At 39.8% G+C, this 13,969-nt stretch overlaps 1 protein-coding gene across 2 annotated transcripts in view; it reads right to left on the bottom strand.

Annotated features, from left to right (window-relative positions):
* The window catches only part of URI1 (URI1 prefoldin like chaperone), a 67,332-nt gene extending 56,570 nt beyond the window's left edge, over positions 1 to 10,762 (bottom strand). For both annotated transcript variants that reach the window (XM_063112464.1, XM_063112465.1), the window contains exon 1: positions 10,327 to 10,762. In XM_063112464.1, coding sequence (XP_062968534.1) covers positions 10,327 to 10,431 — 105 coding nt within the window. In that variant the 5' untranslated portion in view covers positions 10,432 to 10,762. The remainder of the gene's footprint in view (positions 1 to 10,326) is intronic.
* Positions 10,763 to 13,969: the final 3,207 nt, after the last annotated feature.

Genomic DNA, 13,969 nt, shown 5'->3' with positions numbered 1-13,969 from the left:
AGAGTAACAGATATGAGACAAAGTAGCAACATCTAACATATGTGTATTTAAAGTACCAAAAGTAGAGAGAGACAATGACACAGAACCAGAATTTAAGAGTGAATAAGAATTTTTTTCTGAAACTGACAAGAGATATCAAATTACAGATTCAAGAAACTACATACTCAAAGCAGGCTAAGTACAGAGAAAACCATATCTAGGCACATCACAATCAAACTTCTGAAAACCAAAATGAAGAAAAAAATCAAAAAACAGACAGGAAAAAAATACACAAATTCTTCTGAGAAGAAAACATAAGCATGATGTAATACTCTAAGAGAAGTGAAGGAAGTCAAAAGATAATAGAATGACATCTTTAAAGTATTGAAGAAAAAAAGTTTTAACTTGCCAGTTTACAATTAAATAAAAACAAAAATAGAATGTTTCAAACAATTAATTCTAACATCTTTGGTGTTAAAAACATATACAGGTAAATATATGACAGCACAAATGAGGGAGAAATGGTTAATGAAATTAAACTATCAGAAGACTGAACAATTTCAGAAGATGCAAAATTTAGAAGACTAGAGAATAATTTCCTACTAATTTAAGGTAGACTGCAATAAGAATGCATTTTGTAATCTCTAGGGTAATAACTAAAAGGAAAATTAAAATTTTATAACTATAAAGCTAATAGCATGTAAAATAGAATATAAAATATTTTGTTAGCACAAAAGAAAAACAAAGGAATAAAAACAAATGTGACAAATGGAAACCATATGGCAAGACGGGTAAACCCCAACCCAGTAAAGGATGAGCTAATTTAAAGATCTAAATAAACAGAGATAAAACATGTTCACAGATTAGAAATGCCAAATAAAAGCACAATGAGGTAACACCAGAATACTTACAATTAAAAAGACTAACAGTATCAGGCACATAGAAACATTTAACTGAAAAATGTGGCATATTATTTTTCCAGTAAGAGCCTAACTTAAGACGGTGGTCCTTAAAAAATAGAGCACATAGATTATATAGGTAGAATGACAAGATTAAGAAAATTAGTGGATGTTATACTGTCTGAGTCCATTAGGGCTGATATAACAAAATACCATAAACGGGGGGGGGCCTTATAAAGAACAGAAATGTATTCCTCACAGTTCTGGAGGTTAGGAAGTCCAAGATCAAGGCCCACAGATTTGGTGTGTGGTGTCTGATGGCTCAGATGGCACCACCTTCCTTCTGCCACCACGGTGACATGGGCAAGGCAGCTCTCTGGAGCCTCCTTTATAAGGACACTAATCCCTCTATTGAGTGCTCTGCCCTTGTGATCTAATCAATCACCTCCCAAAGGTCCCACAATATAACACCATCATATCAGTGATTAGATTTCAACATAAGAATTTGGGGGACGCAAACATTCAAACCATAGCAGGTGACATTTAGTTTGGATATGTTGTTCCCCAAAAGTTCACATTAAGGTCTGAAACCAAAACATTAGAGTTGGGAGGTGTTTGTTTCATGGGGGCAGATGCCTCATTAATAAATCAGTGATGGGGGTCGATGCAGTAGTGAGTGAGTTCTCACTCAATTAGTTCTCTTGAGAGTTGGTTGTTTAAAGGACCCTGGCACCTCCCCCTCCCTCGTTTCCTCTCACCATATGATCTACTTGCACCCACTGGCTGCCCTGCCATTTTCAGTCATGAGTAGAAAGAAGTAGCAGCTGTCCCAGAATCGTGAGCCAAATAAACCCTGTTTCTTTATAAACTACTCAGTCTCAGGTATTTTGTTATATAGCAACACAATGGCCTAATACAGCAAGTATGAAGGAGACGGAGAAAGGTAGGCTGACAAGAATCTGATTTGAATGATGTTGCCCTGGATCAGGATGAGGATGTACAATATGTAGATTGGGGAAGAAGATAGTAAATTTAATTTTAGTAAATGAGACTGAGCTGCTGATGGGCCATCCAAGAGAAGGTACTCAACAGGTCTGGGCAAGAGCAGTGTGAGCCCGTAGGATTATATAGGTGAGGACACGCAGAGTGAGAAGAAACGAAAGCCAAAGAAGGAAAGTACAGGGATTACTAACATTTAATAATTAGATGAAGAAACTAAAGAGACCAAGCAGGAACAATGAAAGAGATAGGAGAACCAAAGAAAAGCAGTCACAAAAGTTCCTGAAGAACAGAGTTTACCAAGAAGCAAAGTTTCAAATGAAGCAAAGAGGTCAAGTAAACCCAGAACTGAATAGGGTCTACTGAGTTTGGCACGTGAGATAAAAATAACTTTAGCTAGAAAAATTTCAGTGAAAAGATGGAGGCAGAAACAGAAAGTTGAGAAGAAAATGACAAGCAAAGAATTAGAAAGAGAACAATTATCACTCTGTATTATGTTTTCTGTTAACACATTTCCCTACAAGTCTGAGTTCCTTGAGGGCAGAAAAGATACCCTATGTATTGCAGTATCGAGGACAGTGCCCAGCACATAACTGGGTTCCCCCCCCTCTAAAAAAAGCACCCACTTATTTACAGTAACTTTAATAATACACAGTTCACATAAGAAATCAAAAGATGAGGAACAACAGCCAAGTTCATCAGTTAAATGGGATATTTTTGCTATCTCTCCTTTTAAAAAACATAGTAGTTTTAACAGAAACATATTTAGGGTATTCTGCTCCCCCCAAAACATGTCATTATCTTAAGGTATGGCAAATAAGTGGGAAAAATAGCCAGAAATGAACCTAGAAAGAGACAGGTCAGCCAATACAAGGGTCTCAAACCTCATTTTAACAATCCCAGGTTTTATCCTAAGTACAATATGAAGCCACCAAAGGATTACAAACAGGACAGCAACAAAATGACACAATGCAATTTACATTCTTAAAAGACTATTGTGGAAAATAGGGAGGAGGTCAACAAGAGTGGAACCACCAAGACCAGCCAGGAATTACTGCTTCCAAGTGAGAAATGATAACTTGGAAAATGGCAGTGGAGATCACAAGAAACAGCCAATTAAAGGAACTCAAAACACTGTTTTCTAGCTTTTGGACATCAATCATATTCTTCTTAACTCTTTTTAATTAATATTGCAAAATTAAATTGAGGGTAATAGTTCTTTGAGAAGGTGATTATAAATATGGATAACACTAAACCAATTTACCCTTTGACCAAGTAATCACACCTCTAGGACTTCACCTGAAGTTACTTCAAAAATGAGAAACAACCTACACATAATGTGATTCACAGAGGCATTATTTGTACTATCAAGAGACTGAAAATCACCAAATGCCCATCGAGAGAATACCAGTTGAATATCTGATAATATACCCACACAATGAAGTACTATGCAACCACAAAATAGGATTAATATCTCTATGAACCTGAGTAATTCTCAGGTATGTCATTTACTGAGATAAAATAAAATATAATATGCTACCTTTTGTGTAAGCAGGAGGGGAGGGTGGAGGGGGGACAAAGAGGATATATTTAAGCATTTGTTTATTTTTTAAGAAGAAACACAGAAAGGAAAAACCATTAACGAAAACAGTTATCTATAGGGGCATATAGGAGCAGGGATAGGAATGAATTATTTAGTATAGCTTTTGATACAGTTGTGATTTTTAATCATGTAAATGTTTTATGCATTCATAAAATAAAATTGAGTGAAAGACATAAAAAAGCAAATACTAAAATTCAATAAAAATAGAAACTGTATATCAAATCCAAGATAGAAGCACAAAGAAAAAAATTAATTCAAGTAACTTTTAAGATCAGCACCCTAACTGTACACTCTAAGGAGGTTAATTCTATAAAAGCAAAAGGGAATACAAAGAAACCCTCAACTTTACTTCATAGGTTTCTTGGTGACAGTGATCTTAATGTAGTACTTATGAAACTATTTTGTGTATACTGTACACAAAATGAATAAATATACACAAATATGAAAATCTGGAGGAAATGGATAAATTTCTGGACACACACAGTTCCCAAAACTGAGCCAAGAAGACGTAGAAAATTTGAACAGACCAATAACAATAAAGGAGATTAAAGTGGTTATCAGAAGGCTCCCAACAAAGAAAAGCCCAGGACCAGATGGATTCACAGCAGAATTTTACCAAACATTCAAAGAAAATTGACACTGATTCTTTACAAACTATTCCAAAAGACTGAAACAGACACAAATCTCCCAAACTCATTCTATGAAGCAAACATCATCCTGATACCAAAACCAGGTAAAGATATAAACAAAAAAGAAAACTACAGGCCGATATCCTTGATGAATACAGATGCAAAAATCCTCACTAAAATACTAACAAACAGAATACAGCAACACATACGTAAAATTATTCACCACGATCAAGTGGGATTCATCCCAGGGATGCAAGGTTGGTTCAACATACGCAAATCAATAAATGTGATACACCATATTAATAAAATCAAACACAAGGACCATATGATCATCTCTATAGATGCTGAAAAAGCATTTGATAAAATTCAACACTCATTCATGACAAAGACCCTCTATAAGTTAGATATAGATGGAAAGTATCTCAACATAATTAAAGCCATATAGGATAAACCCACTGCCAATATCATCCTGAATGGGGAAAAGCTGAAAGCTTTTCCTTTAAGAACAGGAACTAGACAAGGATGCCCACTCTCACCACTCTTATTCAACATAGTGTTGGAAGTACTAGCCAGAGCAATCAGAAAAGAGAAGGAAGTGAAACAAGTCAGGCACAGAAAGAGAAATACCACATGTTCTCACTTATTGGAGGGAGCTAAAAATTAATATATAAATTCACACACACACATACACACACACACACACAAACCGGGGGGGGGGGAGAAGATATAACAACCACAATTATTTGAAGTTGATACAACAAACAGAAAGGACATTGTTGGGGGGGAGGGGGGGAGGGAGAAGGGAGGGAGGTTTTGGTGATGGGGAGCATTAATCAGCTACAATGTATATCGACAAAATAAAATTAAAAAAAAGAAAAAAAAGAAAAAAAAAAAAAAGAAAAGAGAAGGAAATAAAGGGCATCCAGATTGGAAAAGATGAACTCAAACTGTCCCTGTTTGCAGATGACATGATCCTATATATCAAACAGCCTCAAGCCTCTACAAGAAAACTCTTGGAGTTGATAAATGATTTCAGCACAGTAGCAGGATACAAAATCACACAAAAATCAGTAGCATTTCTATTCTCCAATAGTGAACATGCAGAACAAGAAATCAAGAAAGCCTGCCCATTTACAATAGCCACCAAAAAAATAAAATACTTCGGAATTGAGTTAACCAAGGAGGTGAAAAATCTCTATAATGAGAACTACAAACCACTGCTGAGAGAAATTAGAGAGGATACAAGAAGATGGAAAGATATCCCATGCTCTTGGATTAGAAGAATCAACATAGTGAAAATGTCCATACTACCCAAAGTGATATACAAATTCAATGCAATCCCCATCAAAATTCCAATGACATTTTTCTCAAAAATGGAAAGGACTATCCAGACATTTATATGGAATAACAAAAGACCACGCATAGCCAAAGCAACGCTGAGCAAAAAAAAGAAAGCTGGAGGCATAACACTACCTGACTTTAAACTATACTACAAAGCTATAATAACCAAAACAGTATGGTACTGGCATAAAAACAGACACACTGATCAATGGAATAGAATAGAGAATCCAGAAATCAATCCACACACCTACAGCCATCTGATCTTTGACAAAGGCACCAAGCCTATACACTGGGGAAGAGACTGCCTCTTTAGCCAATGGTGTTGGGAGAACTGGATTTCCATATGCAGAAGAATGAAACTAGACCCATACCTTTCACCATACACTAAAGTCAATTCAAAATGGATTAAAGAATTAAATATACACCCTGAAACAATAAAACTTCTTAAAGAAAACATAGGAGAAACACTTCAGGAAATAGGACTGGACACAGACTTCATGAATACGACCCCAAAAGCACGGGCAACCAAAGGAAAAATAAACAAATGGGATTATATCAAACTAAAGAGCTTCTGCACAGCAAAAGAAACAATTAACAGAGTTAAAAGACAACCAACAGAGTGGGAGAAAATATTTGCAAAATATACATCTGACAAAGGATTAATATTCAGAATATACAAGGAACTCAAACAACTTTACAAGAAAAAATCAAGCAACCTAATTAAAAAATGGGCAAAAGAGCTAAGTAGGCATTTCTCTAAGGAAGATATACAAATGGTCAACAGACATATGAAAAAATGCTCAACATCACTCAGCATCCGGGAAATGCAAATCAAAACTACACTGAGATACCATCTCACCCCAGTTAGGATAGCTAAAATCCAAAAGACTCTGAACGATAAATGCTGGCGAGGTTGCAGAGAAAAAGGAACTCTGATACATTGTTGGTGGGACTGCAAAATGGTGCAGCCTCTATGGAAAATGGTATGGAGGTTCCTCAAGCAACTGCAGATAGATCTACCATATGACCCAGCTATCCTGCTGCTGGGAATATACCCAGAGGAATGGAAATCATCAAGTCGAAGGTATACTCAGCCCAAATGTCCATCATCAGATGAGTGGATACGGAAAATGTGGTATATCTACACAATGGAATACTACTCAGCTATAAAAACGAATGAAATACTGCCATTTGCAACAACATGGATGGACCTTGAGAGAATTATATTAAGTGAAACAAGTCAGGCACAGAAAGAGAAATACCACATGTTCTCACTTACTGGTGGGAGATAAAAATAAATAAATGAATTCACACACACACAAAAAAGAACCAGTGGGGGGGGAAGAAGACATAACAACTACAGTTCCTTGAAGTTGATACAACAAGCAAACAGAAAGGACATTGTTGGGTGGGAGGGAGGAGAGGGAGGAGGGAAGGAGGGAGGTTTCGATAATGGGCCACAATAATCAACCACATTGTATATCGACAAAATAAAATTAAAAAAAAAAAAACTGGTTTCCTCCTCTCCCTGTATCTGTTGACAGAGAATTAAGATTAAACAAAACCTTTCAGGGGAAAAAAAAGAAAATCAGCTGGGGAAATGGTTGAATAAATTTCATCTATCAGCTCTGGAGTAAAGAAGAAATAAACTGCCCTACCTGGTGTTCAAACTAGACAAGAGCCATTTTTCAGGCTCAGAAAATGTTCAGCATCCATTAAAATAACAACATCCCAGTTTTCATTAAAACAAACTTTATCAACAGCCTTTATTAAAAAAATTAAAATCCCACCCAAGGGCCCGCCCGTGGCTCACTTGGGAGAGTGAGTGTGGTGCTAATAACACCAAGGCCACCAGTTCGGATCCCTGTATTGGGATGGCTGGTTAGCTCACTTCGGAGAGCATGGTGCTGACAACACCAACCGAAGGGTTAGGATCCCCTTACCAGTCATCTTAAAAAAAAAAAAAATTTTAAAAAAAAAAAAAATACCACCTAATTTCACAAACTTTGAGATAAAATCCAAAAAAACCCAAAAACTGTGCTTTTAAAACAATGATGTGTTTTCCTATATATAAAGTGTGTGACTATTTATATACATACAAACATAACTGGGATCATAGTATACATACTGTTCTACAGTTTTTAATGCCTGCATAATAGCTCGTCATATGCATCATGATTTATTTAATCAATCCTCTAATGTTGGATTTTTAGTATTTTCATTATTATAAACAAAGCTGTAGGAAACCTTTCTTATACGTCCTTTTGCTAAATCAAAAAAGAAATAAACCAAAGTTTTAAATAAAAAAATTTTTTTGAAAATATTTCAGCATTGATTCCATAAGTGAAAGTGAAAACAATGTTAAAATAGCCAATCTTGTCCAAGTACTATAGATGTTGCCACTTTTGGGGTTGTGGCTCATTCACGCCCCTTGTTTGTCTTTTTCCTCAGGCTGCCAACTTTTTGCCCTTTTTATTCAGTGCTCCAGAGGATAAACAAGAGAAAAAACAGAGGGACCAAAGTAAAACTTGTTATACTCCTCAGCCGAATTTTAAAAAAACAAACAAAAGAAAAAAAAAACTAATGAGCAACATTTAAACCACATTACCTAACAGCCATTCTCAACCAAAGTTTCCAAAGAAAATTATGCCCTAAGTCTAAGGCATCCATTGTATGTACCAAATTCACTTCTCTCTTCTGATGTAGAGCCAACTAGCTAGGTACTATCCCAGGGAAAACTGAGCAGTCATTCAGATCATTTCCTCAGGATTCAATTCTCTGTCATGGAAAGGACAAGAGCTAAAAAGAATGCTTAATTCAACTTATACAAAGGAATGCTAAGTGCCACACTAATATAAAGCTACTATGACATTTACGGCCAGAATATTACCATGCTTCTACTTTACTGGAGTTCACTGTACTCATAAAACTGGATTACTTTAAAGTCTAAATAAAGTCCCTCACAAAAACTTTTAATTGACTATTTACTAGGTAAAATTTTCCTGTACTAAAAAGTTTTAGCTATCCAACCAGTATATTTTGTGGCCTTATGGGTCTCTTGTCCACGGAAGCACATTCTTCTATTAAATAGTCTACTTGCTGAGGGGCTTTAACATGAACTGTGAACAATTTTACATACCATGACAGATATACACAAACTTATGTGCCACATTAACACAATACAGGAAAATAATTTCGTAACATAGTCCATGCCTACTAAAAACAGTCATTCAGTTCCAAATAGGACTGTAACTGAAAAAGCAGATGCTTTCTTCAAATGTAACTGGACACAATGCCAAAAAGCTGTTCAGAGCACCCCCCAAAAGTATCCTTTGTATTTCTATCACGCTAACCTCAGAATAAAACCAAAGATTAACATGCAAAATGGGAGAAAACATATCAAGTCAGCATTATGCACACATTATACCATGAAGGAGGTAAAAAGTAATTCCAATATAGACTAAAGGCAATGGAAACACCATCCTCTGAGGGTCTGTTTCACATTTTCAAAAGAACAAAAAATGTAAACAGTTTCGCCAAAAAGGAACAAGTTTTCAAAAAGGGTTGTTTTTTCTTATTTCCTCTTCTATTTTTCTCTTTTAAAAAATTAAGATCCATCATTTTGTCTTTTAAACACACCAACCAACTTGAATTTTCAAACCTCCATCTTTGAAAAAAAAAGCCACCAAGTTTAAAACCCAATAGTTGTGTATGGTATTAGAGAAAAATGGCTCAGAAGAGGAAACACAACGCACAAAATAATTTAAACCAACCAAAACAAAGTAGGAAATATTTCCACAGTTCATCCCAACCGGTGGTTTCCAAGCACACTTGAATTTTTTCAGGTTCTATGAAAACTCTCATCTAGTTAAACTGAGTATATTTGTACACCTATGAAAGCAGTCGTTTTTATATAGTAATGTTCAATAGGAAAAGTTAGGGATTCTCAAACTCTTTACAGTTTTCAAGCAACTTCCTAACCCTTTATAATCCATGGAACTCTCTCCCAATATGACATATGACATTTTAAGTAAGTGAAATATTGCTTTCAAAAAAAGAATTTCAAGACACTTCAGGTGACAGAATCAACCTGAAATACCACATAAACAACGGGAAAATCTCAGATTAAACAATAAAACTATTTTTAAATCGGGTATAGTTCTTTCTATACAATCCCGTTAGCAAATGTACAACCCCCCCGCCCCTTCGCTAGTAGTTTAAAACTCACTTATTACAGGATTGAAATTAAAATTTAACAAAATGCCATTCTATTTTAACAAAAACTAAACCACCAAAGCTGGGATTGCACAAGAAGCGTTATCATTACAAACGCAATAAAACCTTTAAGTGCAATCGAGTAAAGAGCAACAAAGAGAATACATTTTAGCAACGTTTACATAATAATAAACTAAAAAAATTTAAGGTGAACACTTGCATTTACAGCGTACTCCCTCCCGCCCCCAAAATATTTCCAGGCATTCCTGTATGCATTAAGTTTAAAAACTCGGTTTTATATACAAGTTAAACAGACTGTCACATCCCTCTTCCCCATCCTTCCCCTCCGCTCCAAGGTCAAAGGGCTCCAGACAGAAGACAACAAAAAAAGCACGTGACAAAAGTTTCTCCCAACACTTTCTCTCTCAAGGCCTAAAGGCCCGGCTCCGCGCCCGTGAGGGGTCAGGAGGAGCTGGGCCCCAGACCAAGGGCTGGCGGCCCAAAGAGGGCAGGAAGGGGGTCGACCGGGAAGGACGGGGCGAATCGGCCCCCAGCCCGGGGAACAGGGAGCCGAGGACGTGCGGGGAGCGGGCGCCTCCCGAGACCACGGCCACAGGCGGAAGCGCGGGGCCCAGGCCGGGGCCGGAGCGCGGCCTGTTACCTTTTCCTGCTCCTCGAGGAGCCGCGCCACCTCCGGGGCGTGCAGCGGCGCCGCGGCCGAGGCCGAGGCCGAGGCTTGAGGCTCGAGGTCGGACGGGGCCTCCATGGCGGGGGCACTGGGGGCCTCAGCGGGGCGAACGAGTCCTAAACAAGTGTTTATGGAGGCGGCGTGACCGGCGGCTGCCCAGCGCCCGCGTGCTCGCCCTCATGCACCGCGCGCCCAGCACTGAGGAGGCCGCGCCCGCCTTCGCCGCTTCCGCGGGGGCCGCTTTCCGCGTCCAGGCTGCCCGCGGCCGCATCTCACACGCGCATGCCGCCCACCGCCGCCGCCACCGCCGCGGGCTCGGAGCAGAAGGCCAGCCGCCGAGAGCAGGCCTCTACGGTAACCGGGCCCAGCAACGCGTCCCGAGGCGGCCGCGCCTCCTCCGAGTCTCTCCGCAGGCCCCGCCCCTCACCCCGCCCCGCGCGGCACGCCGGGAAGCGCGCGCTCCCCCTCGCGGGCTCCGCCCCTGCCCCGCCCCAGGGGAGTACACGTGGTGTGGGAGTGTTGCGGAGGGGGCTGGCCCAAGCCGGGGCTGAGCTGTGTTTTGAAGCCCTCTGGAAGCTTACAGTCTGGCGAAGATTCAAGCCCAGTGAGTGTTCAGCGGGATGAATAGTGTGCATCCACTTGTGTGCCCCTACTTTCACCGTCATTTAACGCTGCATCTGGCGGTAGGAGCTTAATTCATGCACCAAAGCTGTTTCATAAGCGCATTTAATTTTAGCAAATTCAACTCTTTCCTGTGCCTTTTTAATGAATTAAAATACGTAATCATATTTTGCATATGCATTAATTACTGTACACATTATAATTTTTCCTTATATATTAAGCTACTGTACTAATATTAATATGTTACTGTGTATGGACTACTTAAGAGATTTTTCAAGGTTTACTGTGCCCGCACTTTTCCTCTTAGGAGTACTTTAGAAGTCTTTGCCCACTTCCTCCTCCCACCCTTTGTACAGCCTCTATTCACTGTAGGTCCACGATTAATCTTACTGAATGGAAATGGCCTCGTCCCAACTGTCTCTGCTCCAGTCCCTAACAGTATGATGGGTACTGTTTCTCCTGCGTTGTACAAATAGGAATAGGCTGGGGGCACCTGCAGAGTTGACACCCTGGTGTGCCTGCCTGCTCTTCTTTTCCCTCACTCCTGGCCAGCTCCCAAGTCTTGATCCACCCTCTTTTTCCATCTGCTTCAAAGAATAAAAGCAAGGACAGCGTGAGGAAACGATAAATGTTAATTTCTGTCTTTTCCTCACTGCATATCCAACCATCATTACCACTGAAACATAGCCCAAATCTGAACACTTTTACTAGCCCCCTCTGGCACCACCATCATCTTTCCATCCTCAACCACCTCAGTAGTTATGTCTCTGGTCTTACCGCTTCCACTCTTGCTCCCTGTTATGGACATTGGCAGCTACCCACCCATCCAGGTAATGCATTTCCCTGTAATTGTTTGGTTCAGGAATGGGTATGTGAGGACACACAAATAGGTTTCCTGGAAGCGTCTGAGAAAGTTCTTCCTCATTCTTTGGAAGTGCTTCCATAAGGTTATCCCTATAGTCTGGAAATACAAAGCAGGTAGCCTGTGTGTTTCAGGCAGCCCTCCTAGACCATTTAGACATGTCTTAGGCTCAGAATGAAGTTCAGTCTATGCCCAGCGGAGCAGAAAGAGAAAACCTGTGTCCTTGACTTCATCACAGAGCTTGATTCAGTGCTGAATCAACCAACTCTGAAGTCAGCATTACTTCTGGACTTCCAGTTTAAAAGGCAAGTACATTTTCTGCCTGAAAAGGCAGTTTGCATCAGGTTTTCTGTCACTAGCAGCCAGAGACATCTGATTCACATACCCCCAATCTGTTATCCACTCAGCAGCCTGAGTGAGCTTTTAAAAAGTAATCAGATCATATCACTCTCCCTTTTAGAGCCCCCAATAGCTTCCAGTTAGAATCAAAACTTGTCGCCCCAGTAGAATTCTGCATTATCTGACCCACCTTCCCTACCTCCTTGTAAGCCCCCTGTCACTCATGCCAACCACATCAACTTCTCTCTTCTTCAGACACTCCAGACTAATCCTGCACTAGGGTCTTTGCACTTGTGATCATGCTGCCTGCAATATTTTCCCAGATCTTTGTTTGGTTGGTTGGGGTTTTGTTTTTTTTTTTTTTGCAATTGGCTGGTAAGGGGATCTGAACCCTTGACCTTGGTGTTGCCAGCACCATGCTCTCCCAAGTAAGCTAACTGGCCAGCACTCAGATCTTTGCATGATGGATTCCCTCACATTATTCAGGCCTCAGTTCAAATAAAGAGGCTTCCCTGCCTGATATCCTATCCACAGAAGCCCTTTCCATCTCCTGCAAGCATTCACCATCACCTCACTTTTTAAATTTTCTTCATAGAACTTACCACTCTTTAAAAGGATTGATTTCACCTGTTCCCATCCTAGTTATCATCTCTCTACACTAGAATGTCAGTTCCATGAGGGCAGGGACTTAGTAGACATTCAATAAACATTTGCTGCTTCCTTCTACTAGACCCAAGAACCTGGCCTTATAGTGCTGCCCCAGCCCTTTCCAGGTCTCGGCTCTGTGGCCTTCCCACTAAGTGCAAAATACATACCAACCAAATGTTCAGGGGAGCCTATTTGAACAGCAGAAAGCAGACTAGCCTGTATTGAAATGTTTCCTGTTTAAAATAAGAATGTCAGATGTTGCAGCAAAAGGACTTGAACTTTAAACCCAGACAGAACCAGGTTCTAGCTCCATCTCTACAACTTACCTGCTGGGAAGCCTTAGGCAAGAAACAACCTTCCTCTGAATTTCATTCACCTGTATAACAGGGTTAGAACAGTACCTGCCTCAGGGTTTTCCTGAAGAATAAAGGCAATCATAAATGTAAAAGCTGACAGATAATGGCTCCATCCTTCTAAACTCCTTCAAATTTTAACCATTTATTCAGGGGAAGATCAGCTACCCCAAAACAACATTAATAAAACAAAGTTAAATTTCAGTGAATATTAGTTAACCCCCTTCCACATGCCAGGACCTCCACTGGGCATGAGGGACAAGAGGTGACCAAGGCAAGCACCAGCCCTGTCCATGGATCTTGGAATCAACAGAGGACCACATACCTTAGATGAGGTGCTTACAATTCCATGGGAGACTCATTTTTACCCCCACATCAAGAGAGGATAATCCTCTCCATGAAACTCTCGTAACACCTTATCTGCACATCCTTAGGGACATTGCTGATTACTTTATTCCTTGTAGTATGTGGTTTTGGTGTATGTGTCAGCCTCTCCTCCAAGAGTGGAGATGAAGTCTTCCTCTAAGCTGTAAAATCCATAGCACTAAGCATAGAGCCTGGAACAGTTTGTTACCAGCTCTCAGATGGCAGTGACAGAAAATCAACTTAAAGTGACTTACGCGGGGAAAAAAAAGGGAGGGGGGGTCAAGAGGACATCATGCAAAATGACAGAGTCTCTACAGGTCAGTCCCTCCACTAAACCATTAACTGGAGAAAAAAAAAACCCACAAACTTCAGAATCAACTATTTTAAAACTCTTGAACCTCCTCTCACACTTATAAACAATGAGCGG

This window comes from Cynocephalus volans, chromosome 10, assembly GCF_027409185.1.
Source record: "Cynocephalus volans isolate mCynVol1 chromosome 10, mCynVol1.pri, whole genome shotgun sequence".
In the NCBI taxonomy this organism is placed as follows: domain Eukaryota; kingdom Metazoa; phylum Chordata; class Mammalia; order Dermoptera; family Cynocephalidae; genus Cynocephalus; species Cynocephalus volans.
This window is presented reverse-complemented; position numbering and strand designations above follow the sequence as displayed.